Source organism: Periplaneta americana, chromosome 8, assembly GCF_040183065.1.
Source record: "Periplaneta americana isolate PAMFEO1 chromosome 8, P.americana_PAMFEO1_priV1, whole genome shotgun sequence".
Taxonomy (NCBI): domain Eukaryota; kingdom Metazoa; phylum Arthropoda; class Insecta; order Blattodea; family Blattidae; genus Periplaneta; species Periplaneta americana.
In genome coordinates this window covers 8,445,237-8,472,064 of record NC_091124.1, presented here as the reverse complement: position 1 = coordinate 8,472,064, position 26,828 = coordinate 8,445,237, and the positions used below count along the sequence as shown (strand labels likewise).

The 26,828-nt window shown below is 36.0% G+C and overlaps 1 protein-coding gene across 1 annotated transcript in view; it reads left to right on the top strand.

Annotated features, from left to right (window-relative positions):
• The window catches only part of SMC1 (structural maintenance of chromosomes 1), a 54,445-nt gene that overhangs the window by 773 nt on the left and 26,844 nt on the right, over window positions 1-26,828 (top strand). Inside the window, exons 2-12 of the mRNA XM_069832353.1 lie at window positions 2,100-2,220; window positions 3,577-3,676; window positions 4,007-4,155; window positions 6,333-6,501; window positions 11,693-11,905; window positions 12,976-13,227; window positions 14,448-14,662; window positions 16,750-16,963; window positions 22,041-22,252; window positions 22,634-22,799; window positions 26,374-26,496. Of these exons, the coding sequence (XP_069688454.1) occupies window positions 2,100-2,220; window positions 3,577-3,676; window positions 4,007-4,155; window positions 6,333-6,501; window positions 11,693-11,905; window positions 12,976-13,227; window positions 14,448-14,662; window positions 16,750-16,963; window positions 22,041-22,252; window positions 22,634-22,799; window positions 26,374-26,496 (1,934 nt within the window). The remainder of the gene's footprint in view (window positions 1-2,099; window positions 2,221-3,576; window positions 3,677-4,006; window positions 4,156-6,332; window positions 6,502-11,692; window positions 11,906-12,975; window positions 13,228-14,447; window positions 14,663-16,749; window positions 16,964-22,040; window positions 22,253-22,633; window positions 22,800-26,373; window positions 26,497-26,828) is intronic.

The following is a 26,828-nucleotide window of genomic DNA, read 5'->3' as shown; positions in this document are numbered from 1 at the left end:
ATAACTTACCTAACTTTAACACACATTACGCACGTGGTAGTAACATCATGTGTAGCATGACAACACAGAAAACGTAGCGCTTCTGCTCTCGAGTCGTACATGATGTCATACTTCCACACCCACTAACTGATAATGAGTGGCGAGACAGAGAGGTAGGCCATTTTACATTTTAACACTGACCTAAAATACGCTAACCTAGTACGAATATTACAATGTTATAATTATTCGAATCCCACTATATGGTTGGGTTTCTTCCGAGATTTTCCTAACTGTAAGGCGAATGTAAGGTAATCACATCCTCCAAGTCCGTCAACACTAGATAATCTCGCAGTTGATACAGTTTTTAAGTAACAGATTAAAAAAAAATGGTGAATGTAGAGTATCCAACGCCCACTGAACTACTATTTCACTTTTATCACTGCCAATGTTGCGCTATAATCGTATATGCAAGGTAGGCTATAACAAAAACCTAAACTAACCAAACCTAACATGTCAAAGAAGCAACAAGTTATACTAAATATGTGTAAAATTGGCCTATGTCTTTATAGTGGGCGGGACATAAGTAACATTGACCAAAAAAATATGTCTTAGCTATAAGAGAGGTTTGTAAATTTAAATCAATCTTCTTAATGTATCCAGCTGTTTGCTGACATCATGAAGTCCACTATAGTCCACTGTAGTCTATTCAGTTTTGTAAATTTAAAGAATCGATAGAAAAGTACGACTTTATTGATGATGTGACCATTGGATATAGGCCTATATTAGGTGTGTTCTTAGTGGGGACATTCCCTTTCTTTGTAATATAACTAAAGAAAGCTATTTACGCATTTTCTAATGTATATGAAATAAAAGGAATCGGCTATATTTAGTCTAAATACTGTAGCTGAGCTATGCTGGTGGCTGCATCATTCTTGTTCAGATTGGTCCTCAGATGACAATCACTTGGCAAGTGTGTCAAAAATATTTAAGAAACAACATTTCTCTAATTAGTTATTCGTCTGTTTTACTTGTCATCTTCGTACAACGAGTGAGTTAAAAAATTTCTAAATCTTACTTGTTGCATATGCTTTCTGGAAAATTACTTTCTCTCTCATATCCCTTTTCAGATATCTGAGCGGTAGCTTTGAGTGTATTCTGAATGTCAGCATTGAGCAATCTGATGGCATCACGGTGTTCCGAATTTCAACGATGATGTCACTGATGTTCCACCGGTGTCGCACCGGTGCCATCAGCTTGCAGAGGTGGTGGCAGTATCCATTAGCCTCCATCTGTGAATCTGATTGGTTCTTGTATAGGACGGAAATTAGCAGACGAATGACATCGTGCACTGTTATGTCATGGTGGTGTGTTCTGCTGTATTGTTTGTAATGAGCACAACGTAAAATAAACTATGTTAATGGCTTATGAACGAACATGTCAAAGGACCAGTTATTACTACTGGTACAAGAAATAAATTGTTTATGCTCACTTTTCTTTGAACGAAATGACAGTACAGAAATTTCGCAAAATCTTGCTAATGTAGTACAGACAGCAACTTGTACAGCCGCCATGACAGCCATCGAACCTTCCAGCAGTTTTGTTCCTATTTCTCTTCAGCGTGATGTCATTGTTGTCCACCGGTCTGGTGAGATTCGGAATTCGCTGGTTCCTATTTCATTGCAGCGTGACGTCATTGATATCCACCAATCGGAAAATGCTGTTTGTCACCTGACAGCTTCTTATCAAAATGGTACTGATGTTCTATCTCCATCTGAATCTTTTGATGTTTTATGGTGAATATAGCACATTTGGGACACGTACATAAATTCCCATCATATCAAAATAACTGGTGTCAGCAGTATCGGCAGAATGGGAGATCATTGGGCTGCATCTTGAAGAGATGGGTGGAAGATTTCTTGCAGACCATAACATTTCTTACAGGGTTGTAACATGACAGGAAGATGATGGTGATTGATGCAGAAGTTCCTCCACCCCTTTCATTCCTTCATTGTTGACTTATCATCATATTGTCTCTGAATTGTTTTTAATAAAAAAACACATTAAAGAAAAAAACCGTGACTGTGACTGAGATGTGAGATATTCGTATAATAATGTTGCAGGAAAGTCCAATTTTATGGATGCCGTGAGTTTTGTTATGGGCGAAAAGACATCCAGCCTGCGAGTGAAGAGGTTAAGTGATTTGATTCATGGTGCATCCATAGGCCAGCCTGTGTCTCGAACGTAAGTATATACAGGTCAGCAATATGTTTAACGGTGTATATTTATGGATTTAGGATAAACAGACGTCCTCTTTTGTCCGGACATGTTCTCCTTTTTAGGCCTTTGTCCGGCGTCCGGGTAGATTTAAAAAATCAAGAAATCTCCTCCTTTTTGTAACTGTGTCCTGGATGTTTTGAAATTATCTGATTTGACCCTTTCTCAAGTAATTTGTCTGTAGATGGCAGCAGCTTGACGGAATATACTTTTTGCCAACGATCATAACTCTTGAATAATTTCGAGGAAAAATTGTTCTGGGATCAGGTATCGATCCCGGGACCTTTCACTTAGCGCACGAATGCTCTCCCGACTGAGCTACCCCAGGAACTATACACGACACCATCACAATTTTTCCCTTATATCCACACAACTCAAATGGGCTGACAAGATGCCAGATCCCAACTTTGAGTGCACACAAATACTGTGTGACTTAAATTGTGGCTATAAGATAAAAGCTGTCACCATTAAAAATTGTACTGTAACTCTCACACATAAACATTGATGTGTCATTTAGGAGTGCCTTGTAAGTCATCATAATGCTAATTCAATAAGCATAATATATACATAAACATCAGCTGCCTCTGTTTTCGTTTTCAATCATAAACATCTCTCTAGGGAGTGCATGTTGTTTCTCAGTGGGCAGGGTGCTCATTTTCCCAGTACAAGGCAGTGTTCCACTATAATCATCAGTCATTTGTGATGGACAACTTGAGGATGAACCTCATTGTGTACTGTAATTCTTCAGCAGTTGGCGAGACAGCAAAATATATACTGGTTAGTACTGCGTATTGTTTATATTCACACAAAATAATTGAAACATAATTAAATTCCTTTTTTTTTTGTCGCATATTTTCCCGATTTTAGCACCTAAAAATCCGAGCCCTAGGTATAAAATGTTGCTGGATGACAGTCGAAGTGCTATGTATGAGCACTGAAATCAAAATATAATTCCATAATGGAACTTTTCCAAATGTGGTTGCAGCAATAATTGTGAGAAAAGGATGTTGATTTTCACCCTTATTAGTGATCACACTGAGCTGAGTGTCAGCAACTGATTAGTTTATTTTTCGCACTGAAATGGAACAAAACATTGTTGATCTCAACTTGAAGTAGATATGACGTAACAATTTTCTGATTAACTTTTCGAAATGTAATTCAGACATGTTTTATTACCCAAAGGTATGCACATGTTTTCCACTAGAGGGAGGTTCTCCATTGCTGTACATCCTCCTTGCAGGCTGTTGCATAGCTAAAAAATGGTATTGCATATTTAAAGTGAGTCAGTACACTAAACATTGCTGTATGTTTTATATTTTCCAGTGCTTCAGTGACTGCAGTATTCGAATTGGGAGATGGAAGTTTGAAGCGATTTACAAGAATAGTGCAAGGATCCTCATCTGAACATCGTATCAATGGAGAGGTTCGTTTGTTTGTTTTAAGTGACCTAGGCTAGTACACACACACACACGCACGCGCACACACACACACACACACACACACACACACACACGCACACGCACACGCACACGCATATACACAAAACCCCGACCCACCCCTCCCTTCGTCCCTCTCCTCCCCCTCTCTTCTGTACCCCTATCTTCCCCTCTCTCTCCCTCTCCCCTCCCTCTCTCTCCCTCTCCCTCTCCCCCTCTCTCCCTCTTTCCCTCTCTCTCTCTCTCCCCCTCCCTCCCTCTCTCTCTCTCTCCACTGCGTCAAAAGTTAAAACCTCTGTTGTTTGTTAATTTTGCAGACAGTGACCAGTCAAGTGTATCTTCAAGATCTAGAAAAACTGGGTATTAATGCAAAAGCTAAAAATTTCCTCGTTTTCCAAGGAGCAGTAGAATCAATTGCTATGAAAAATCCGAAAGAAAGAACAGCTCTGTTTGAAGAAATTAGTGGGTATGTTAAAATAAGTAATTATTACTTATTCCACTATACCCTTATGTTGAAGTTACCTTCATTTTTTTATACGTGTGTAATTATCATTATTATTATTATTATTATTATTATTATTATTATTATTATTATTATTATTGTTGTTGTTATTATTATTATTATTATTATTATTATTATTATTATTATTATTATTTGTGGTCACCAGCAGAAGCGTGCCTGTAGTGAGATAAATGTAGTCCTTTGTGACATGGTGATGTGATTACACGCCATGCAATCATCATTATGATTGGTCACCAGCTGAAGCATGCCATGTGTAATCAGATAAAAATGTACATTAGTCCTGTGTGAAGTGGTGACTTGTTGTTATTATGTCGGCATCAGGAAAATAGTATGTACATTTAACATGTAACATTAACATGTTCAGTTATAGTGTTATGTTGAAAAATATTATCGTTTTTAAAAATCTGCAATTTAACGGACACCCTTCCACCCCAATAGTTCGTTAAATCAAGGAATTACTGTATATCATTTTTTCCTGTCATTTGGAATTCACCATTGCCATAGTAGGCCTATTATATTATCTTATTGTCTATGAATAGTTTCTGTCGTTGAATACAAATGTTATACGAGGCCTGTCTAAAAAGTATCCGACCTTTAGCCAGAAAAAATATTTCAAATACCTGACAGGGTTGGGACCCTAATCCCCTTCAAAGTAGGCCCCTTGTGCTTGCACACACTTAGCCCACCGATCCTTCCACTGCCGGAAACACCTCTGGAAGTCTTCTTTTGGAATGGTGTTCAGCTCCGTTGCGTTCCGCATTATCTCTTCTCTACTCTCAAAACGGGAGCCTTTCAGTGGTGTCTTCAATTTTGGAAACAACCAGAAGTCGCAAGGAGCCAGGTCTGGAGAGTAGGGAGGTTGGCGAACGGTTGTAATTCCATGTTTGGCCAAGAAAGTGTGGATCAATTGGGATGAATGTGCGGGGGCGTTGTCGTGATGCAAGTGCCAGTTGTTCGCTGTCCACATGTCTGGTCTTTTGCGCCGAACTGCATCATGGAGTCGCCGGAGAACATCGTGATAGTACTCCTTTGTCACCGTTTGTCCTTCCGGTGCGTATTCGTGATGCACAATTCCACAGACATCAAAGAAAACAGTCAGCATCACCTTGATTTTGCTTCGCACCTGCCGCGCTTTCTTTGGCCTTGGAGACTCGGGATGCTTCCATTGCGACGACTGTCTTTTTGTTTCTGGGTCGTACCCGTACACCCATGACTCATCTCCAGTTATCATGGTGTTCAGAAACCCAGGATCAGTGTTGGCGGTGTTCAGAAGGTCCTGTGCAACGTCACGACGGAGGTCTTTTTGTTCCGGGGACAACAACTTGGGCACGAATTTCGCAGCCACTCGGTTCATGTTCAAATCATCACGCAAAATTGCATGTGCAGAATCTTTACTCACTCCAACCTCTTCGGCAATCTCCCGCAAGGTCAAACGACGATCTGCCATCACCAAATTTCGCACCCTCTCAACAACAGCTGTACTCCGAGCAGTTTGGGGCCTGCCACAACACTGCTCACTCTCCGCTGATGTGCGGCCATTTTTGAATCGGTTGAACCACTCCTTAATTTGTGTTACACCCATCGCATCTTCCCCAAACACCTGCTGAATCTTACGAATTGTTTGACTTTGAGAATCACCAAGCTTTTGACAAAATTTGATGCAGTATCTTTGCTCAATTCGTTCAGTCATCTTGCGAGAAAACTAAATCCGACAAACACTTAGAACAGCACCTTACTTGGCGACCACCAGCCAGTGACTGGCACAAGCGAATGCGGTGAAAAAATTCAAGCATGCGCATTACGGTTCCTCCTTCCACCATGCACAGTGACGCCGCCTTAGAATCACTACTTTGCGCGGGAAAATTTAAGGTCGGATACATTTTAAACAGGCTTCATATATCATTTTGCATTATGCCCTCTTACTGCCCTGTTGAGGCTGCAGAAGATTTATGCAAGGTGATTCAGAGAGTTACATTCACAATTGAGAAGGTTGTTCCTGTTGCAGTATTCGCTTAAAAAAGAAAATATTTAGCTATATTGAGTATCTGTGCTACATTTATAAACGATGTTTTAAATTACACAATCATATTTATAGTGATTGATGTTCTCTAATAATTCAGGTCAGGTGTTCTGAAAGAAGAGTATGAACGTCTTCGATCTGAGATGTTGAAAGCAGAAGAGGAGACACAGTTCACATATCAGAAAAAGAAAGGCATTGCAGCTGAACGAAAAGAGGCAAAACTGGAGAAAGAAGAAGCTGAGAAGTACCAGAGACTGAAGGAAGATCTGGTATGATTATACTCATCTACAAAAATACTTACACAATCAGTCTCACTTCACTGTAGTTGACAGTTGAACATTTTGGTTTTCCATTACACAGAGTGTGAAGATAAAAGTATTTTGATGCCGCAAAATACGTGAATGTTTTCAGAATTTCTGATATCGGAATAGTATATTACGATACAAGGTTGGGAAGTGTTTTTTACAAAATCGAGGAAAAGTTTGAAAAACGAGCAGAGCGAGTTTTTCAGTTTACGAGATTTTGTAATTCACTTCACAGGTGTGTATTGTACAACATTTTTTGCACGATCACATTTTTAAAATTGCAAATACAATATTTTGCATTGAAAATTTAGAGTAATATTATTCCACAGCCTTCACAAAACTGCACTGTAATGGTGCACTGTAATAGGTCTATTTCAGTGTAGTTCTATGTTACGAAGAAGGGTTTTCCTAGCAAGAAGTTTCTGTGTGGGAATTCTAACTTTCAAGGCCTAAGAATAATAGCTGTACAATAAAAAAGATCATTGTGCAAAAAAGTAATTTTAAAATGCTTTCTGTCTTGTCTCTATACAGTTATTTCTCTTACTCTTAACTGCTTGATGAATTTTGCTGCCATATTCATATACAAGTACATGTTAAAACTAAATTGCTTATTCAATCTTTTATTATTCTTAGCATATTTTGATGATTATCCTTTATAATGAACTGAATAGTAGGCTGTATTATTTTGGTAACCCTTTAAGGGCAGCTATCATCATATTGGATTTTCTCTCAGTATCTGCAAGTCAGTTTATCCAGAATGATACACGAAAAATGACAATTTTGATATAAAATTAATGGATCTTCATTTATGAAATACATATTGTGACAGCGACGTGAGATTCGAACTCACGACCAGCGTCCCGCAAGAGAGCAGATCGCGCGGGCTCCACGGAGCACTGAGGGACGGCGCGCGGCAGAGAGAAGAGAGGGGAAAGGGCCTACGCGGCGAGGGAGTTTGCGCACGCATCTGGTGCTGGCAGAGAGGAGAAGGATCTTGATTGTTCTCGAGAGAGCTATCTCTGCACACCCATAGAAATTTCTCGCAACTATGATCTTGCTATAAAAGAAGAAACGCGAGCGAACTTGAGCAGTTTTCAGTTTATTCAGTCAGTGAGTAAGCCAGAGCAAGCAAGCCAGTCTTGTGTACCGGAGTTCGACTCGAGTGTGCGTCCGCAACTGTGTCAGCATCCGAAGGCCTGAGTTCGAGTGCAGTGGACCGCAGTTGGAGGGACCTGAGTTCGAGTACAGTGAACTGTCTCTGAAGGTCTGTGGTTCGAGATGCTGTGAACTCGAGTGACTGAGCTAGAGGAACTGTGAACTGAGAACTGATAGTTCTGATTTGTAAATAGTGCTTTGTAAATATTAGTTAAGATTAACAGTTCATTGTTGTTCGTAATAGTCCAAGTAAATTGTCATTGTTGTCAGTGGAGTGCACTAACGAATACTGTGTTACTGTGTAGAAAGTGAAGAGTTATTGTTGGAAGAATAAAGTTACATTGTTGTTGAGTTGAAATAAATTTACAATATTATAAAATTTCGGTCTATTCAAAATTACGTCGAACATTTGTTTTCTTGATTTATTTTCCTTACATAAGTTGGCGCATGAAACTACATGTAGACCTTATGTCTCCAAGGTGGCCTCGTAGTTCAATTAGCAGAGCAACTGACTACAACTGGAAGATCGAGAGTGTTGACAGGATTTCTCTCATTGCCAAAACTTTCACAACAGTCCTGGGGTACACTCAACCACCTTTGAAATTAAGTACAGGATTTTTTCTAAGAGTTGGTGGAAGTGTAATAAAATCATACGATTTCATTCTAGCACCAAGGTCATGAAAACATGTAGCTTTACCTTCATGCAAGTAATAGTTTCTCGTTTTGAAGGATGTTTTGTAGAATTTTTTCCATTTTTCACCGTCATAATTTCACCAATTCTCTGTCATCCATAAGAGTAAGATAATGCAAGCACAACAAACTTGTTGGTTGGAGTTGGATTAAAATTATTCACTAATTTCGGTATCATAAAATATATAGAAAATGTTCTTGAATATTGCACTTTTTTTTTCCTTACATAAATTGTGAATGAAATTATATAGCCCTTATGTCTCCAAAAGTGATTGTTTAGGAGAAGTTATATATTATCTACGTAGCAATTAGGCCTGTAGCAAACAGTGAAAAAAATATAAGTTTTTTTCGTTTTGGAGCAAGTTTTCTTGGAGAGTTTTCCATTTTCTACCTTCATCTTTCGACCAATTCTTTGCCATCCATAAAGGTGCATCTATACTGTACAACGTTTCTTTCAGTTTTAAGCATTTAAGCAATGTATGCAATAGTGCACAAAACACATTCAGTTGTGTGTCTTTTCCACTAAAGATGATAGCATGCTGTAATTCAAAGCTACCCATTGCCAGTGGGTGTTTTGTGCGTTATTTCGTCTGACAATAGCATGTAGCGAGCAGATGATTGTTCTAGGTGGCTGTGAGTAAACTGAAAATTGTTTTGTTTGATGATGATGGACATTTTAAGCTGAAAATGGCAGCAAGAAAGATTAGCTTGAAGATTATCGCAAATACAAGTGCCTATGGAGTGTTCAACCACAATATTTGAAAATCAAGTAGGCCTAAGTATTGGATTGATATTTAATACAATATTTATTATAATTTTTGGTGCTCGGGGTTCTTTACCAAAATTTACGTATAATTTTTTTTAAACAATTATCAATACCATCTCTTGAAATTCAAAAAATTATTGCCCAAATTCTTAAAGATTCTCTGCAGATTTTACAGTTTCATTTTTTACCACTCAGAAGGTCTTAGGCTGGTATTCATAGTCGACACTTTCTATCACCACTTTGCAAAGTGACACTTTTGACGAAAGTGGCTCTTTCATATTAGTGGTATTCATAGACGATTGAAGAAGTGCACTTCACAAAGTGTCACTTTACGCCAGCAAAGTGTAGAGTTAAAATTTGGTTGGTAATAGAAGTCCCACAATGCCTTTCAAAACAAGTGAACAAACAATAACAAATTAACGACGTATAACCTACAAATTACAATGCTTGTGATTTGAATTGGGAGCCTATTGATTGCGCGAGGAAGAAAATAAATATTTAAAATTGTTTTATTTCAGTTTCTAGTTTTTGTTGCCGATAGTTTAGATTATTTCAGTCAGTTCAGATATATAACATTTTATTAAATAGTTAGTGATACTGCTGGTGAAATTAGGTTAGGTTTTGTACAGTACATAACTGATCCATTAATTTATATAGTTAGATTAGGTTCTGTACATATCTTTTTCATTGATTTATGTCGCTAAGTTAGATTATGTATGTATCCGTTCCACTGATTTATACAGTTCGGTTAGATTTTGTAGCCTACATATCTTCTATTAGTTTATATAGTTAGGTTAAGTTGGACTGAGTAGGTTAAGTTTATATATATAATCATTAAATTTATATCGTTAGGTTAGATTTTATACGTATCTGCTTCATTGATATATCGTGTTATTTCCGTTATTTTCATTTTTGTCTTTTTCGTGAATAGTGAATAGAAGTAAAAAAAGAATGAGATAAACACATTACTACTGCTATTATTATTATTATTATTATTATTATTATTATTATTATTATTATTATTATTATTGTTATTATTATTATATTATTATTACTACTACTACTACTACTACTACTATTTTCTCTCTCTCGTTTCCATTATTGCCTGCCCTTCAGGAATATTTTGAATGCCAAATGTTTCTATAATGCAAAACAAAATAGGCCTAATAGTATGAGATCTCTTTTCATGGTGAGGTTATGACCACATGAACTAGAGACAGTAGATGTATTGCTTACCGGCGTGAAAATATATATTACCGGTATCAAAACAGTAATGATTATATCAACATCAAGATAAATCTTATCTCAAAATACAGGTAGTCAACAAAAATCAAAATCATTTTAAACCCAATATAATTATGGAATCTGCTTAGAAGGCAGGCACGTGAGGTCTCTCAATGCTAATTTAAAATAATTATGCCTACATTAGATTGAAGTTAGTTTAATATTATTTAAGTTAAAAAATTCGTTTCAGTAATAAAAAGTAGGTTATATAGGCATATCTACCTACATATCACTTCATCGAATTGAGGTTATAAATATACGAATGTTACTACAGAAATACCTGAACTATAATATTATATATATATATATATATATATATATATATATATATATATATTCTATTATTCGTTTTTGTCAACCAGTCATCGAAAATATAAGCAATGTCAATAAGTTTCTTTATCAAATCGGAACCATTTTTTTTTAATTCTATATCATTATAAAATTCCACGGGATTGTCTTTAGGCCTATCTCTAATTTGTACATTGTCCACTAATTGTGCCATCTCTTCCGCACGTTCTAATAATTCGACAACTTCCAAGACATCCGCCATTTTTATACAAAATGCCACTTTCGGCTCAAAGTGTGGTCGGAACTACACTTTCATCCAAAGTGTTCCTTTGCACCAAAGTGTCGACTGTGCAACGGAAAAGTGATACTTTGCGTCTTCCAAAGGACACTTTAATCGAAAGTGTCGACTATGAATACCAGCCTTAATTAAGGATATGCCATATGCTAATTTTAACTAAAATCTTTTATATATAACTTTAATTTTAAGGTTATCTTTTAAGATCTAATTTTATAATTGATATTAACGGTAATTAATTATTACATTTTACTTTTTACAACAATATTCATCTTTAATTCATTGCGTTATTGCCATTAATTTCCGGATCCTCGTCGTTCTTAATTAAGGTCGGACAATTTTTTTTAAATCTCTCTCTCTCTCTCACACCACACTATGTAGAGACAAAATCTGCATGCATCTTAATTGAACGTGCGATTTCAACTTGATTCTTTTAATATTCTTCCCAGATTGCATTCATACGCCCATGAAAAATTGAACTGTGTAGATGCAGCTTTAGGGTAACATAAGGCAAGCACAATAAGCTCGTATGTAGGATGGAGTTGGATTAAAATCATTAGCTTATTTTGCTATCACAAAATGAATGGAGATTTTGCTTGAATGCTGGATATTCTCTGCACTGTATGTACGTGAGATAGTGAAATTGGTACTAACATAATTCTGCATCTTGCTTACAGTCGGACAAACAAGTCGAGCTGCAACTGTTCAGACTCTATCACAATGAGAAAGATATAGAACGACATGAGCAGGACTTGGAGAAAAAGCAGCATGAACAGAAAAAGGTGGAAAAGAGGAAAGAGAAGGCAGAGGAACAGCTGAAAGAAAAGAAAAAGGAATGTGGCAAGCTCGGTCGAGAATTAGCAAAGGTTGAACAAGATATTCGAGAACTGGTAAGTGAACTAGAATGCCACTCGTGTAAGAATGTGTAATTTTGTGGAATATGTATGTCTCCAATTCTTCAAATGAATTGACTGACTTGCTTAGTTAGTAAATGGCATATGGTAAATGTTTCTTAGCAAAAATTGTATGATGTATAGAATATATAGTGAATAGTTGGCCGGGATCCGACGGAATAAGCGCCGTCTTAAATCACGAAGTAATTTACGCATATTATGTATATTATTTTAATGTACGGAAGTACATATGATATTTCCATGCAGATATTCTGCGTCAGCCACTGGCGTGGCTCAGTCGGTTAAGGCACTTGCCTGCCGGTCTGAAGTTGCGTTCGGGCTCGGGTTCGATCCCCGCTTAGGCTGATTATCTGGTTGGGTTTTTTCCGAGGTTTTCCCCAACCGTAATATGAATGCAAGATAATCTATGGCGAATCCTCGGCCTCATCTCGCCAAATATCATCTCGCTATCACCAATCTCATCGACGCTAAATAACCTAGTAGTTGATACAGCGTCGTTAAATAACCAACTAAAATAAAAAAAATATATATATTCTGCGTCATCATACGATGAAAGAGTAATGGAACGGAGAAAAATTCTCTCCGGTGCCAGGATTTGAACCCGGGTTTTCAGCTCTACGTGCTGATGCTTTATCCACTAAGTCACTCATAACGAGTGCACCTCAGCACATGTGTGGACTTCAGTCCTACGTTCATAGACATCTATGACGTAGTGCAGAGGGCGGCCACTAGAGGGAACCCAAGAGTTGGAACTTAAACTGAGATGATTCTGTCCGATGCCGGGGTGGGTATCCGGTGTGGCTTAGTGGATAAAGCATCAGCATGTAGAGCTGAAAACCCAGGTTCAAATCCCGGCGCCGGAGAGAATTTTTCTCCGTTCCATTACTCTTTCATCGTAAGTTATATAGATGTGATATTGCGCCAGCCAATGCTAGAGCACTTTTGACTAATTCCAGGATTCGGCCATTTTCGTAAAAGTCTTACTTCTCTCACTTTATGGTTGTCGAGTTCTTTGTCTTACATTCGTTGACAAAATATTTTTGTAGGAAGTGGAGATAAATAAAAAACGTCCAGCTTTCATCAAGTCCAAAGAACGCGTGGCACACATACAGAAGAAACTGGATTCAGCCCGTAAATCTCTGGCACAAGCGAAGAAGGCAGATGCAGCCCACGAACAAGACATTCGTGAACTGGAGGACGAGCTTGCGGAGGTTGACAGGAAGAGGAAGGAGTATGAGGACATGGTGGCAGGGGAGTCTCAGAGCCAAGGCAAGGACGTGCACCTTGAAGATGCTCAGGTAAAGGTTTAGCTGTATTAATGTTTAACGCTGTCTAAAGACATATTTCTGTATAATCAGAAAAGTTTCAAATAGCTGTCCTTGTTGTGCAATCTTTAGTTTATGAAAAGTAAAAAGACAACCAGTTATGTGCATTAGCTAGTCTAAAGGAACTGTTAATAACGTAAGTAAGTGTGTTAAATATTAAGTATTAATAAGTATTTAATGAATTTCAATCTTAAGGAATATAAACTTGCAAATGTTTATTTGCTATTTAATCACAATATATGAACGTTTTCGCCGTTTAGGGCATCTTCAGATATAACAATACATATTATCTGGACCTATAATAACATATTATGCAAATAACAAGGATAATAGAGAACAATATGTGTGGTACATGAAATTCATGAGCTTTATGTAGATATAACATGAAACAGGATGAATATTAAGATAATCTTTAAATTTGAACTTAGACTGGACGAATATTTTATTTATACATATAGCTCATGTTACAATTAATATACAATGTTTAAAATTTATCAATGATGTTAATTTTAAAATTTACAATGATGATAATAAAATATTCAAGTAGTCATGGCTGAAAGTTGTCATAAGTTGCAAGGTAGTATGCGTAGTTAATGTTCTTGTGTTTTTGTAATTATTTCGCTTAGAGAGGCCGTTGGCATTTGAATGTTGTTTGACGTTGATGACTACTTTACAATTGATATACGGTGATTAAATTAGTCAATGTTAAAATTTAATTTTATAATGAAGGTGATAAAATATTTAGAGTAATCATGGCTGAGAATTGTCGTAAGTTCAAGATAGTTTTCGTAGTTGATGTATGTTTTGTGATTATTTCACCTGAAAATAGAGATTAAGAGATAATAATAAATGCAAAATATAGACAAGTTATAATAATTTACCAGGCATATTGATATATTAAAATGAATTGTAAATTAAAATAAATATTAAGTAGCCTATTATGCAAATTAGGCGAAAATTAGGAAAGATTAGAGAATGCTGAGTTTGTAGTGAAAGACCTATCCTTGAGCAGAACACTATGAATTAATGAATGAATGTATGTAATATGTCATAACATAACATTAGTTATTAACGAATTTATATAGCTTGACTTAACAATATTATGTTAAACTATGTTGTACTACAGTCGAACCCTGCTTTTATATGCAGTTTATTTTCCCGCCATTTACACTATATTTTCCTGGTTGTATTAGGTTGCCGAATACCATCGGCTGAAGGAGGAGGCAGGCAAGCAATCAGCAATGTATCTTCAGCAACTTGATTCAGTGAATCGCGAGCAGAAATCTGACCAAGACCGTTTAGACAATGAATTCAGAAAGAAAGCTGAGCTGGAGAATCGTCTGCGCCAAAAGGGTCATGAAAAAGATGAGGCAACAAAACGTATTGAGAAGCTGGCAGAACATATAAAGTGTGTATATGCTGGTGAACACTACAATAAACAAAATGGATTTTTAGAATTTATGTATTGTTAAATTTTCATCACAAAATTGATGCTATATTAAATTAACTTTACCGTATTTACTTGTGTAATAGATGCACTTTTTTCCATAATTTTCTTATTAAAATGCAGGGTGTGTTATTATATGCAAGGAAAAAAGGTTAGAGGAAAAAAAAAACATAACTACTGGTACCTGACATCCCACGTGATAATCACAGCTGGTTTTGACTTTGGACATTCAAGCAATATTGAAAATGATCGATTGTACGACTTTGAGAGCATCAGTATATCAAATGCTTACGAGCAGTAGTAATGTAAATTAATAGAAAATGTAGCACAATATAACCTAAAACTGAACAGAAATGAAACAAAAACCAGTCGTAATAAATTAATTCTTTGTTTTAAAAATTTAAACATGGGAAGTACTTCTAACATTACAATTACATATTACCACAGGTAGCAATTGAAAATCTAATGTGTACATAATGCGGGTATTATTTTTTCCCCTACATATTACTTTAAAAAATTGGGATACATACATTATGCAATGGTGTCTAATACGTAAGTAAATACTGTAATATCTGTTTGTTAATGTGTATAGTTACCTTAATTTGGTCGTCATTGTTACCACTACCACGTAAATATTCACAGGTAAAGTCACGTCGCTGTTATTTCTGGCATGGCTCCGCCTCTTTGCTTACGTCCTACTAAGAGTAGGTTCTATAAAGAGTTGTTGTTTTCTAATGCCAGGCTTTTGACAAAGTCATTTGACCTCTTGCACTCCAATATTTTTCAAAGATATTATCATGACTAGCCACTGAAGCACAGATTTTGAGGTGGTTCTATAAAGAGTAGGTACATATAATCGTTCGCCATTTTAGTTCTTTCATTGCCAGTTGCGGTTAGAAGATGACTCTATTTTCCGCACCGTTAAACATTATCACGTCGTAGCACCTATGATAATAACATTGTAAATTTTAGGTTTCATAGGTAAGTATCTAAGGAAAGCATAGAAAAAATTCGAAATCAAAATGTGTTTTGGGAAGGGAGAAAAAATTACTAACTTCGAAGTGTCATGTTCAAAATAGACATTGACACCTTCAAAAGTTTTTCTATTTTTAACTTTAGATGGGAGTCAAAGCGAGAGAAATGTTTAGAAAGAATTACTTTTAAAAGTGATTCCTATTCAAAATCTGTACCGTACTAGTTTCCCAGTTACTGGGAGTAACATATGCGCAGAGTAACAACTTAGGTCTGTTAGAACTGTGGATTCTCGTAGAAAGGCCGGCCCTTCGGTGGGGCAAGTGGGGCGGTTACACCAGGCCCCGCGCTTTGTGGGACTCGCTGCCGGAAAAAAAATTCAATCTGTCGATTACGTTCTTGTTATAATATTTAATGTGAGAAACTTAAAAATAAATAGCTAAGTGAATGTTGAGGTAGCTTTTGTATACCTAACGAAATCAATTGTTGACTATAATGTTAATGTATGTGGATCAAATGTTGCACTGTTTGTTGAAGGTTTAATTACCGGAGTATCCAGCTGCATGGCTTTAAGTCGATTGTTACCCTCGATTCTATTATTATTATTATTATTATTATTATTATTATTATTATTATTATTATTATTATTATTATTATTATTATTTTAAACAAATACATCTAAAAGAGCGCGGAATTAAAATTTGTACTGTTGTAAATTCTCGTCTGCTTGCTGCAAACGGCAAGAAAAGAACGAAAATGGCGGACGATTATACCCAGTATCTATAGAGCCTTAGGAAGTCCATAACGAAATCAACAGCGAATGACAAGACGCACATGTTTAAATGTAGCCGACTTGCAACGTGATTGGCTGCCAGAAATAAGAGCGACGGGACTATAGTAGTGTGGGCTTGATCATATGCTTACTGTAAGACATCTACACAGTAAACATAAGAGAAGGATTTCCTATCCAATTGAATCTTAGATCACTTGATGTATAGTTGAAAGCAGATTTGTCGAAATAGAAGACAGTCTACAGTGAATGTCAATTTACATGTGTTGCATACCTATAATTTCAGGAGTAGTGAAGCTGCATTGGAGGAGCAGAGGCGCATGCGTGAGGAATTGCAATCGGATGTTGGGATGTCAAAGGAGAGGGTACTGGAGTTGCAGAGAGAGCTGGAGAGTGTTGTAGAACAATTGGGTGATGCAAGAGTTGATAAACATGAGGATTCTCGCCGAAAGAAAAAGCAGGAAATCGTTGAGAACTTCAAGAGATTATATCCTGGTGTGGTATGTATTTTTGTAATTATGAAAACTTCTCACTTTCACGAGTGTTCAATGGAAAATGGGAGAAAAAAAAAAGCTTGCTGAAAAGTACATATGTGTTTTCGTATTTTGTAATTTTGCTGAATTTTTGAAAATTAACTTGAGAATGTGGTACTCATTTTGTCATTAAAATTTCAGTTTTCAAAGCAATAGCAATAACATTATGACACGTCAGTTTCATAGGTTTCAACGTATAATAATACCTAAAAGTAGTTACAGAGTAAAGAAAATTTGAAAGAAAAAAATATATATATATATATATATATATATATATATATATATATACAGTAGAACTTGGTTATAACGACATCCAAGGACCTTAAAAATTATGTTGTAATAAACGAGTGTCGTAGTAACCAAGATTCATATTATGAGTCTAGTAAGGTGGAAAATGGAAAACAAGAAACTTAATTAGGCTTATTTTAGATTTATGTATTCACTTTTAAGCCTATCATGAACATAATAAAATACATTATTATAAATTCAGTATTTTGTATTAAAACAGTTTGTTCAGAACTCACCAAACTTCTTTAGTCTACTTTGGAGTGAAGTAATCAGTATTTTACTCTGTTGTCTCATACTTGCCCAATACACACTTTCTAAATTACGTTCTATATTCATTATTTCAGTTGCAATTTCATTGCTTCCTCTCCTAGCTTGATCAATTTTGTTCAAATGCAACAATTTCATCCTTGCTCTCCCAAATCGTTTGGACTGTGGAATTAACTAGGCCAAACTCACGACACATGTCAGCTTTTTAAATTCCATTCTCAACTTAATGAATCGCTTTAACTTTTTCTTCCAACGTTAAAACTTTTCTTTTAGTGGCCATATTGCGTTAAAATGCGTGCACTTATGATGGGATATGATGATAGAGACTGGATTAATCTTGAACAGGATCGGGACCGATGGCGGGCTTATGTGAAGGCGGCAATGAACCTCCGGGTTCCTTAAAAGCCATTTGTAAGTAAGTAAGTATTTCTTAAAATACTTTGGTTCTTAAAAAATCTTATTCCAAACTGAGGTTGAAAATGACGTTATATGCAAGGTAGACGCATATACGTTTGTGTATTAAGCAAGGTAGGAAAGCATTTGTCTTATGGGGAATTATTTGGGACCACAGAATATTTGATGTTATAGGCGAGATGTCGCACAAAACGAGGTCGTTATAACCAAGTTATACTGTATATAAAACAGATCTGAATATATTCGGTGTAGTGAAGAAAATAGAAAACTAGCAACAAGACTGTATCATATACTCTTGATCTTATACAGTAGAAACTTGATGTTGTAAATTATGATGACAATTACCTAAAATCAAGATTCCATGTCATAACAAAGGAATTGTATCTGTGCAGATTGAAGTAAAAATCCCATATCTCGGCCACATCAAAATTGGAGAGTGAGTCTTTTGTGTACAGTTATAGAAAAAGATTTTGTTGCACAGATATTTGTAAGTCCCAGAAAGGAGGTAGTGCGCATGATCGGAGGACGAGTGACCTGGTTCACAAGAGAATGATTAATTGAGGTAATACAATTAGTTTTGTTTTTTTGTATGCCTGATCATGCGCACTGTATCCTTTCTGGGATTTATAAAGTATCTGTGCGACAAAACCTTTCTAAGAAGACTGTACCTGTATAACACTCAACAGTTTAATACTGTTTACATGCTACATATCTAGCCAAAGGGGGTCAATATCCTCAATACATAACTGTGATATTGATGTCAGTAATGGGGACATCATAGGTCAGTTCATTTGAACTATATTTTTGGTGTAATGTATTTTATAAAATTAATGTGCAATTAATATTTTACGAGATGATGAAAGTGTCTGTACTGACTTGTGCAATTGAATATTGAGCATTACATGAAACAGAGAAGGAAAGTGAAACCACAGAGATGAGATTCTTACATGTGATGGGACATTCACACTTTTAAAACTAAAAGTAAATTTACAGATATAAATGAAACTTTATGTATCCAATTTAATAGAGAGAATACAGACACAGGAACAAGATTGTATGCACATAATTGATATGATATGATATATTTCGTCACAGCACTTCTTTACATGTAATGGTGTACCTCACATTTCTGTATCCGGTGAAACCATTAACATATTATTACAATAACACATTATTTGCAGTACACGTCTACACCAATACTCCCAATTACACTATGTACCTTTTTTGTTACTTGGTCAAACTGCCCTTCAGTATTTCTCCTACATTTCATTTGCTATTCTCTATTTGTTCCGTAATCCTAATATATCTAATATTCTATACTACTTTCACACCCCCTTTATCCTCTAACTGCTATTCACTAAAGTCTCAATTTCAATTTATCTCTATAAATTATCATATTGAATTATTTGTCCTATTTGTTCTTTGACCTTTTCTCCTATCTTTCTCGTTTATTAATTTACTGTTCCAACGTTCAAATGCTGTCACTTGTTCACTTCTCTTAACCCTTTCTCACTATTTTCTCTCATTCCTATTTGCGCTCACTTTCACTTTCTCACTATTCTGCTTAATCTTAATCCATTGTCACTATTCTCACTTCCTATAAATAGCCTACTTATATTTTATTCTACACATCTGCTTATACACTTTCTCTCTCCCCTATACTTCACGATCTTTTCCAGTTTCTTTCACTTTATTTGCACTTTTTGATCACATCCACATTTTTTTAAACGTATCAAATATCTCTGCTATATCCTCAGTTGTCGCAGGTTTTGACCTTTCTTTACTGTTCGTCTCTGCCTTATTTCTGTCTTTGTCTGTCTTTCTATTTATTTCTTCTTCTAATCCTATTTTATTTTTTCCACCCACGCTTTCACTTTCATATACTAGATTTCCACTTACACTCACACCCTTAATCTTTTCACTACTTTCTTCCCTATCACTTTCTGACTCTTGGTTTCTCTTTTTATCACCACTCGCCTTTTTTCTAGTGCCCATGTTTCTTGTTCTGTTATTGTCAGCATTCCTTCTGGAGTGCGCTAACCTTACCGCCATCGTATGTAAATTCTGGATGATCTTCATTCCTCAGGCAAAACTCCAGGTCATACCATTTTCCGTTCACTTTCAGTTTATCCTCGTACATTTTCGCAAAGTGACCCTTCGCCCTCGCTGCTTTCATATAAGGTAGTAGCTGTTTTCTTCTATTTCTTACTTCAAATGGCATATCTTTTTCCACTCTCACTCCTGAACCACAGAGCCGTCCTAGGTTATTCAGAATAGCTTCCCTTACTTTTGTATTCCTAAAGCTCAAGAAGGTAGGTCTTTTGGTCCTGTTCCCTAACCTGTACGAATGGTCGACATGTTCTTCTCTCAACTCGATATTAAAGATCACTTCACATAAATCTCTCACTTTCTCCAAGGTATCCATCTCTTTTTCCCGGCCCCTTTCTTCGACCCCGAAAATTATTAAGTTATTTTTCCTCATCTGAGATCGTAGTCACTCATCTTCTTCTTTAATTTGTTATTCTCTGCCATCAACTCCTCTATCTTTTCACTGATGTTTTCTACCTTTAGTCTTAAGTTTTCTAAAACCTGGTTCTTCATTTCTACTTCCACTTGAATCAAGCCTGCACTGTTATTCCTTTCCTCTCTACTTAATTCACTTACTTTATCATTTCCTGATGTCTCTTTCTGTAACCACTGATCCATCTTCTCTTACTGTATTCTTCGCTTCTTCCTCAGGCCAATAGCCTTTACACTGTGTTAGCGAGTTGTGCACACGTGACTGCTATCTCCGGCGTTCTGCTGTAAACTGTATGCACATAATTATATTTTAAGAATGACAACTTACTTACTTACTTACTTACTTACTGGCTTTTAAGGAACCCGAAGGTTCATTGCCACTCTCACATAAGCCCGCCATTGGTCCCTATCCTGAGCAAGATTAATCCATTCTCTATCATCATATCCCACCTCCCTCAAATCCATTTTAATATTATCCTCCCATCTACGTCTCGGCCTTCCAAAAGGTCTTTTTCCCTCTGGCCTCCCAACTAACACTCTATATGCATTTCTGGATTCGCCCATACATGCCACATGCCCTGCCCATCTCAAATGTCTGGATTCAATGTTTCTAATTATGTCAGGTGAAGAATACAATGCGTGCAGTTCTGTGTTGTGTAACTTTCTCCATTCTCCTGTAACTTCATCCCTCTTAGCCCCAAATATTTTCCTAAGCACCTTATTCTCAAACACCCTTAACCTATGTTCCTCTCTCAAAGTGAGAGTCCAAGTTTCACAACCATAAAGAACAACGGGTAATATAACTGTTTTATAAATTCTAACTTTCAGATTTTTTGACAGCAGACTGGATGATAAAAGCTTCTCAACCGAATAATAACAGGCATTTCCCATATTTATTCTGTGTTTAATTTCCTCCCGAATATCATTTATATTTGTTACTGTTGCTCCAAGTTATTTGAACTTCTCCACCTCTTCAAAAGATAAATTTCCAATTTTTATATTTCCATTTCGTGCAATATTCTGGTCACGAGATATAATCATATACTTTGTCTTTTCGGGATTTACTTCCAAACCTATCTCTTTACTTGCTTCCAGTAAAATTCCCGTGTTTTCCCTAATTGTTTGTGTTTTAAGAATGACATCAGTTGTTATAAATCGAATAATAGGTGTACACATACAAATAAGTTATGTTTACAAAGAAGAAGGTATACATTGTATGTGAAAGAGTGATTGAAAGACAATTGGCATTTTATGCGGACATTGCAGTAAATATAAACTTGCTGAATTCTTGTAATGATTGATTTAGGCTGACATTTTGTAATAATCATGTACTGTTATCAAACTTAAATATGATTTATTAATTGAAAACTTGAGTTTCTTATAACTAGAGTAGGGGAAAAAAATACTTCTTGCATTTTATTATATTTTAATCATATGTTTTAATGGAAATATAACCGAGTATCTGGCAGAATGTGCAGATAGCGTACACGCCTTTTGATTTCATTATCTTTCATGTGATATTGATATAATTTTAAAAGAAAATTATGGTTTACAGTTTGACCGTATGATCAACATGTGCCAACCCATCCACAAGCGATACAATGTTGCTATAACCAAGGTCCTTGGAAAGTACATGGAAGCAATTGTTGTTGATACTGAGAAGACTGCTCGCCAGTGCATTCAGTACTTGAAAGAACAGATGTTGGAACCTGAAACATTTCTTCCTCTGGACTACATTCAGGCCAAACCTCTGAAAGAAAGACTAAGGTGAGATGTCTGTCTACATCATATTTGTAAAACAAGAGAGATTATGTTTCAAAGCTTAAAGATTCTTTTCCACATTGTAAGTATCTTATAACACCTTGAAATATTGAACAATTTATTTTAATATGTTTTTGTGAGGTTGTACTTAACTTCATAAGGGCAAACACACTTTGACATTACAAAAGGAAGATAAATTCCTAGGTCTACAGGATTTATAGGCAAAAAATTGTCACTTGGACGTATTTGTGATTTGTATAATAAAATTGGGTACTTTAATGTAGAGTCAGTGCATTCTTCACAGATGTGCAGAATACACATTTTTAAAGTAATTACAGATGTGATTAGAGTTAATTATTTCTTTCTGACACTTGTGTCTTTCTGTAGGAACATTAAGGAGCCACGTAATGTGAAACTTCTCTTTGATGTGCTGCATTATGATCCTTTGGATATAAAACGTGCTGTATTGTTTGCCACAAACAATGCCCTTGTATGTGAAACTCCGGAAGATGCCATGAAAGTTGCATATGAAATGGATAAAAACAGATATGATGTAAGTATTTTATATACAACTCCATAAAGGTACAGTCACACATCGCTACTTTTGCAGCGCTGCAGTACAAAAAACTGTGCAACTCTTGTACTGTGACATGTGAACAACGGTGCAACCCGAAAAGTAGCAGCTGCCGAACCTGCTGCCCGCTACTTTTCCATGCTGCACGCAGCTTAAAAGTAGTGACGTGTAAACAGGGTTCTCAGGGTTGCAGCCGCAGCATTTTTTAAATCGGTTTGGTTGAAACTTTTGCTGCGGTTGCAACCAGTGTTACCACCCAAATGTGCCAATGATACTTTTATTGTTTGGATATATTTTAATGTTAAATGTGATGAAAATAAATTATTTGTAATAGTTATTAAATACACAATACAGTCTGAGCATAATTGCTGACGATATAATTCATTTTTTAAAGTTTCCGTAGCATAGTTCCAAACAGGAGGTTTGCCAACATTGATTACGTGAATATACTGTTGGTTATCATTTAAGTATATAGGCGTTTTTGAAAGCTTTATAGTAAAAATAATGTCAATTTCTTAATACTAGATATGACAGAAAAGCAAATAATAGATAATGAAGCTTTCGCATGAGTTTCTTAATAATGCGAACTTAACCACAAAATGTATATTGAGAAGTCAACACGGAGATGGAAACCTGCAGCATGACTGCGGCTGCAAAAGTAGCGCCTTGTGTGTGAACAGACTCGCAACCTCCAGTTACAACTTTTGCAGCACTCTGGTTGCGCAGCATGAAAAGTAGCGTGCAGCGTGCTACTTTTGGCTTATGTGTGAACACGACACGCAACTTTTGCAGCTGCAGTACAAAAGTTGCGCTGCAAAAGTAGCTATGTGTGACCGTACCTTTAGGCCCATAAAACATTACAGCAAGAAATAAGTAATATGTTTGTTGAGCTTTCCTTTAACTCAGAGTTACGCTCGAATTTACCATCTGTAGTTCTCATTTCCACAGCTGAACTATCTGTATTGTAGGCCTATAAAATTTATATTAGATGAATAAAATTGATCAGTCATTTATCAACTGATGTCGAGCTGCATTCCATATGGCATAATAAAAGTCGTGTTTTATTTATACACAGATGGATCCACTGTGTAGGAACACAATTCCCACTATAGTATAAAGACCAGAGCATTGCTAAGCTGTCCCCACACACATTACGCAGTTCATAGTTCTCGGTGTAGTGTGTTACAGGCCTTAGTTGTAGGTTAGGTCTTATTGTTACAACACTAGCTGATGGATCTGAGGGTTCAAATCCAGCTATGAAGGTCTATAAAATTCTGAACGTGGCTTTTTGAAATCACGAAAAAATGTATAAAATATAATTTCATTTTATTTTATTGCTTGCTTATTACCTTCAACAATGGAATATCATGCAATAATAGAGATATCCTGAACTAGCACCAACAGATAGCGCACGTGTACTTTGAGGGATGCGCTTTGCGTGTGCATTTGTTTTCCCATATATAAACATTGAGGATTTACGTAGTCTATTTGTATATTAAATACTCTTAAAAACAACTCAAAATGCCAAATTTTTGTTGTGTTCCTATATGTAAAAACCAGGGAAAGCTTTTTGCCTTCAATCAGGTCCCGAAAGATTCTGAATATATTCTTTCAACCTTAAAAAAGTATAACTAATTAAATTACGCCTATTAAACAAAAAGAACTGCATTTTGCAATGGAAGATACTTAGCCTACAGTAAACTCTCGATGAACTGGGATATTTATTATCTAGAACGATCCATAGTGAAAAAAATATATAGACCTATAAATAATAGACTATGTAACTTATTGCAACCATGTTTTAACTTCAAATTTTCAAAATCATCATACATAGTATTCAAAACTGCATGTCCTTAACCTACAAAACGCACGCATAATAGTGATACTAACTTATTACGATCATATTGTATCATCCTATTAAAAATTGCGTTTGTTCTTTCTGTAATTACAGAAAAAATGTACGAGGAATTCAAGCCCCATAGTACCTTCCCTATAAAAAAAAAAAAGACACTGTTGGCTGCATATCCCATTTATCGCGTAAGGTACCTACTTACAATACTTAGGTTAAGGATGGTTGAAGAGGCAATATTCACCTTCGACAAAGATCTTTCTTTTTTATTCATGCACCTCATTCTCAAACTTCTCATTTAGGTTTGTGAACATTCAATTTACTTGTATCTTTATTCTACACACTGAAGATTTCGCCATCCATCTCTTCAGGGGAGTAGCTCAGTATTATACAAGTTTACGCTATTATTTATTGTAAATTAAATTAGATTATGAGATAAGAAAATACTGAATTATATTAAATTATACTAGGTTATACAAAATAATTATAAACATAATTTTGACACGCACAGAAAACCAACAAGTGGGAGAACGTAATGAACTGTAGCATATGACATAATATAGCCCTATGCCACATGGAATGCTCCTGCCATCTAACGATAAAACTTCGCATAAGATATCCCTATTGTGCAGTGGACAACCAAGAGGATGATCTGTCTGGTTTGTTAAATTGTTTAGGGTTTCCTGTGTAAAAAGTGTCACTGTCTCATGCTTTTTTTTTACAGTCCCAGTGTCTCCAAATTTTCTAACAGGATTATGCAGTGTTGGGTTACTAAGCCTTTGCATTTGTTGGGCAGATTTCCTAAGTGCATGGGAAAATAAACATACCATCCCATTGTGGAATCCTGGGAAACGAGAATGCGGATGCTTTAGCAAAGAAGGGCAGCACTGCTACTTACAGACCTGTTACTAAATCTGCGTATTACTCTGTGAAGAGATTTATTAAATCTACATACTTAGACTTCAACAAACAAAATTTTATAACACAATCCCAAGGGAAAAAATGGAACTCTCTGCATCAAAATCCACAGTTAATTCCCGATTTATCACGAAAATCGTCTGTAGCTGCATTTAGATTGGCAACAGGCCATGATTGTTTGGCTAAACACCTGCATAGAATTGGAATATATCAGTCCCCTAACTGTCCATTGTACAACTCAAACCAAGAAATGGATTCGGAACACCTCAAAATCTGTGCTTCAGTGGCTGGTCATGATAATATCTTTGAAAAATATTGGAGTGCAAGAGGCCAAATGACTTTGTCAAACGCCTGGCATTAGAAAACAACAACAACAACAACATCATTTGTTGTATAGTAAATCGAGAAACATCCATTCCAATCACATGATCACCACAAAAAATAATATAACTTGTTCTGACTGCTAGATTCAGCAGAAAACTTAACTCCTTTCCTAGTGGACTGGGTAAGTCCACTTGTCTTGTATTTATTGTTTGTTATCTCAGACCATGGTCGAAATCCGCATAAACAATGTTAGGCATATTAGGAGAACTCGTAACACAGCTGTGGTCGTAAGTTCCTTTTAATAGGAAGGAAACATGCAAAGTATACTATGACACTGTATATGGAAAGGTAAAATTCATGTATAATAAAACTTCATTGCGTTATTTTTGTGCTAAAATATTGGTCCCATTTGATTTAGGAATTTAGTTTTACTGATTGGTCTCCTTGTTATTGTTTTTGTAGGCTGTGGCTCTGGATGGCACATTTTACCAGAAATCTGGTATTATCTCTGGTGGCAGTCTGGACTTAGCTCGAAAAGCCAAGCGCTGGGATGAGAAACATATGTCTCAACTGAAAGCTACCAAGGTTTGTGACATTCACTTTGTATTAGTGTCTTATTCATACAAGACTTGTCCCTTTGAAAGGTTGTAGCATGCATAAGTAAAGAGTGAAAATAAATGGTTTAATGCAGGAGGTAGTGACGCAAAACTAGATAAAGAATTTATGTTTCTAATAACAGTATAAGACATATAGGATAAATGTGTAATATCTTTCAAATTGTGAATATATTAGATTTACTGATTGGCGGAAAGGCATTTATTCTGTTTACTCTTCATTGTTTTTGTAATGACTGTAAGACATAATACTTCATTTTTGTAATTTTCTAGAATTATGAAGTAATGGTATCAGCATTTGTA